The 4,208-nt window shown below is 55.2% G+C and overlaps 1 protein-coding gene across 1 annotated transcript in view; it reads right to left on the bottom strand.

Moving 5' to 3' along the window:
- Positions 1–279: 279 nt before the first annotated feature.
- Positions 280–4,208, bottom strand: part of Aebp2 (AE binding protein 2) — a 36,647-nt gene continuing 32,718 nt past the window's right edge. Inside the window, exons 5-8 of the mRNA XM_013025053.1 lie at positions 3,352–3,538; positions 2,924–3,048; positions 1,140–1,207; positions 280–397 (exon numbers count right to left, since the gene is read on the bottom strand). Coding sequence (XP_012880507.1) covers positions 280–397; positions 1,140–1,207; positions 2,924–3,048; positions 3,352–3,538 — 498 coding nt within the window. The remainder of the gene's footprint in view (positions 398–1,139; positions 1,208–2,923; positions 3,049–3,351; positions 3,539–4,208) is intronic.

Genomic DNA, 4,208 nt, shown 5'->3' with positions numbered 1-4,208 from the left:
AAGCAGCAAAATTGCCATGTTTAACAGGGCAATTCAAGATTGTTGCAAATCTAAAGTGTTCCAAAGTCTGAAATTTATTTAGCATCAACCTGATACTCAGAAAGTTCTAAAATGTAGAGTGTATGGATTTCCAATGCTCAGACGAGGTACACACATTGGTGATGTGTCCACAGAGACATTCTAGAAATCAAACCCAATTCTCTGACGCCTAAGCATTTTAGATAAAGATAATTCCACCATCATGGGAGATTTCAGATTATAACGTAGAGAACAAAGCAATTACCTGTATATGTTTGGGTCCAAAAGCAAGGCGGTGTCTTTGGGTAGCTTTGATAGATGAACTACTTTAGTTTTTAATTGATGCCGCTCACTTTCATTCACCCATACATCTGGCAGACTGCAAATCACAAAAAGAAAAAAGTCCAACTTGAAACCCCAATTGTGTAAGGTCACCTTACAACGGACCTTCCCGAGCCGGCCGCCCGCACCAACAGCAGTGGCTGGGTCACAGGCACGCAGCCCCCTGCCCGGCATACGTTCCCAAGCTGGGGAGAAGCTGCCGCACAGCATCAGCCTGAGATTGCAAGCAGGAATTTAGGAAGGAATGAGGAGGGTCGGGTACACTGCCTAGCTGTTAGCTCGCTAAGTGCAACTGCTATCTGACCGGAAGGAAAGCTGAAAGCCAATGTCTTCCTTATGAGAAGAAACATCACCAGAGCCGGGCGCTGGTGGCTCCCGCCTGTCATCCCAGCTACTCAGGAGGCTGAGATCCCCAGATCGTGGTTCAAAGCCAGCCTGGACCGTGAAGAGTCTGAGCTCCAAGAAACCACCAGAAAACCAGAGGTGGAGCCGTGGCTCACATGGTAGCGCATTTGCCTTGAGTGAAAGAGCTCAGGGACAGCGCCCAGGCGGCGAGCTCAAGCCCCACGACCAACAGAAATAAATAAATGAAAAACAAAAAGGGCAGCGGAGGAAGCCGCCCTGGCCTCTGCGTGGGGAAGGCTCGCCCACAGAGCAGCGGAGGAAGCCGCCCTGGACTCTGTGTGGGGAAGGCCCGTCCACGGGGCAGCGGAGGAAGCCGCCCTGGACTCCGCGTGGGGAAGGCCCGTCCACGGGCGCGGCGCGCTTCCCCTACTCACATGTCTTCAGGCATCCAGTGAAGGAGGAGCTTTATCTTTCCAGAATCCTCTTTTCTCTTCGCTATTACCTGGTAGGGAGAGACAGGAAGGGAAAGAAAAAGTCCACAATGCTGGGTGCAACATCAGTCTCGGGGCGGGCACTGTCCTAGGCACCCCGGGCCCGCTCAGTCTCTGGCTTACGTTTGCATCTCACAGATGGAGATGGCCCCAGGGCTTGCGGGGGAGGGGTTAACAGTGAGAATTTCATTCAAATGGCAACATTTTATTTTTTACCAGTCCTGGGGCTTGAACTCAGGGCCTGGGCGCTGTCCCTGAGCTGCTTTTGCTCAAGGCTAGCGCTCCACCACTTGAGCCACAGCGCCACTTCCGGCTTTTTCTGCTGATGTGGTACTGGGGAATCGAACCCAGGGCCTCATGCATGCGAGGCGAGCGCTCTACCACTGAGCCACCTGCCCAGCCATGCAGATGTATCTTTGCTGCAAGGCTGCACCATTTACTGCATCTACATACTAACTCCCCCCCACCCCAACACGCACACGTATTGGCCCAAAAGACACAAAAAACAAAGCACGACACGGAAACTCCCAGAAGAATGGTGGTCAGGGGCCAATCCCAGCAGAGCAAGAGCAAAAGAGCTGGCGTGGCAGCCTGCAAGCACAGAGGCCCCAGGTGCGATTCCCAGTCCCCGGGTTTTCTCCCGCCCCCAAGTGCTTTCCCAGCTCCCGCGCTAGCCAGGGCACACCCCTGAGAACGGGCTGCGCTGGCGGCTGCCCCCACTTTCGCTAGTTACATTCATTGTAGTGCACGGCCATCTTTTCCCATTTTCTTTCCACTGGCCTGCTTTCTTCTCTGGTTTGTGTTACCACCCAACACACAGCAGGGCCTCAAATTTACGGGAGCAAAACAGTGCCCGGTGTCCGCGTCTCAGGCCAACGACTCCAGCCCCGCAGAGCCGAGGCGTGCATCGGGTGGTAGAGTGTCGCCAGCCAATCAGCAAAAGCAATCCGATACCAAGTCTGAGTCCCCGTCTCAGACCACGAAAAAGGCAAGCTGAGATTTGGAGGACCTCTACCTATTTAAGGCCAGGCAGAATTCACTAGACTCCATCTCCAAAATAGCCAACATAAAGTCAGGCTAGGGCTGGGCAGGTGGCTCAGTGGTAGAGTACTCGCCTAGCCTGCGTGAAGCCCTGGGTTCGATTCCTCAGCACCACCATACCCAGAAAAAGGCGAAAGTGGGCCTGTGGCTCGAGTGATAGAGCGCTAGCCTTGAGCAAAAGTTCAGGGACAGCACCTGGGTTCAAGCCCCAGGACTGGCACAAAAAAAGTCAGGCCCGAGGTATGGCTTAAGTGCTAAAGTATCAGCAGAGGAAAAGCAACGGAGAGACTGGGTCCAAACCCTAGAGCCAGCAAAGGGAAAGGGGAGAGAGATGTAGTTTGGTTTGTCTGTTGAAACTGTTTTAGAAAGCAGGAGTAAGACTGACTGATGCCGGGTGCCGTGGCTCACGTCTGTCATCCCAGCTGCTCAGGAGGCTGAGATCTGAGATCACAGTTCAAAGCCAGCCCGGGCAGGAAAGTCAGTGAGAGGCTCATCTCCCATGAACCACCAGAAAACCAGAAGTGGCGCTGTGGGTCAAGTGGTAGAGCGCCAGCCTTGAACTGAAGAGCTCAGGGACAGTGCCCAGGCCCTGAGTTCAAGCCCCACCACCGCCAACAACAACAACAATAACAAAATAGAAATGTGATGGTGAAAGGTCAAAGCCGTTCTTCGCTTTTGATACTCACAGTACTATGGAAGACCACACTGTGGCCCTTGCCCAAGCTCTCGATGTGGGCGGAGAGGTTAAAGCATATAGCTCGGTGTCGGATGGCGTCCAGGGTCTGGGCGTCGAAGAAGTCGTGCGGTCGCGCTGCAAGGCAGCACAGAACAGCAGCGGTTAGGAAGGCAAAGGGTCGTGAGGAAAACCTAGCAGTCCAGGCGGGGCAGGCGGCTCAGGGGTAGAGCGCCCGCCTCGCATGCATGAGGCCCTGGGTTCGATTCCTCAGCACCCCAGACACAGAAAAGGCTGGAAGTGGCGCTGTGGCTCAAATGGTACAGTGCTAGCCTTGAGCAAAACGGAAGCCATTTCCTAACACCATGGTAGACTAAGGAAAGCCCCCCAAGAGCTAAGCCTGGGGGTCACACTCTCCCCCCGCCCCCTGGGGCCACTCACGCAGCGAGCGCCGCCTCTTGTTCCTCAGCTTCCGCCTCTTGTTCACGCCAGCCTTCGAAGGAGATTCTTCTTTGGCCTTGGGCTGGCTGGACACCTTGGACGAGTTCTGCTGGCTGAAGTGCGTGGGCACGTGGCGCGCGAGCCCCCCCTGCGACGCGAAGCTGGCGCTGCAGCCGCCCACCACGCACTGCAGACACAAAGACGGGCGCGGGCTGAGCACCCCACCGCGGCCAGGGGAGGGTCCCCGGGACACCAGCTGCCTCCCGCCCTATGGCCGAGCATGCCCACACAACGCTCCTGAAACCTGCGATGCTCTTTAGTGGGAAGATTTACTGGATCCAGGCGCTCAGGAGAGACTTCTGGAAGCCCTGCACAGTGTCCTCCCTCCCTCCACGGAAGCAGGACGCGAGCGTAGCCCCCCCCCCCCCCCCGGCCTGAACCGCGTCTCAGGCGCAGCTCAGCTCCAGGGCCTCTCGGTTCGATCCTGTGTGCACACCTAACAGTTCTGCCACCAGCAAGTCGCTTTCTAGATGACCCTCCAGCCGGGACCCTGGCTCAGACCTGATAAGCTACTCAGGAGGCCACGATCCAAAGATCAGAGCTCAAATACTGCAGAGATGGTAACTGTGTGTTCAAAACCCACTGTGTACACAGGTGAGAATATCCTATTTCAAAGGTATCTGGGTGTTTTTAGTGCTGATCCCAGAGCTAGAAGTCGGCCTGGGCGCTGTCCCTGAGCTTTTTTGCTCAAGGCTATAGGACTCTACCACTTGAACCACAGCTCCACTTTATTGTTTTTGGTGGTTAATTGGAGATTAACTTTTATGGACCTTCCTGCCAGGCCTGCCTTCAAGCTG

Source organism: Dipodomys ordii, unplaced genomic scaffold (assembly GCF_000151885.1).
Source record: "Dipodomys ordii isolate 6190 unplaced genomic scaffold, Dord_2.0 Scaffold81, whole genome shotgun sequence".
NCBI classification, from domain to species: Eukaryota; Metazoa; Chordata; class Mammalia; order Rodentia; family Heteromyidae; genus Dipodomys; species Dipodomys ordii.
The sequence above is the reverse complement of the archived record's forward strand: the minus strand, read 5'-3'. Positions and strand labels throughout refer to the sequence as shown.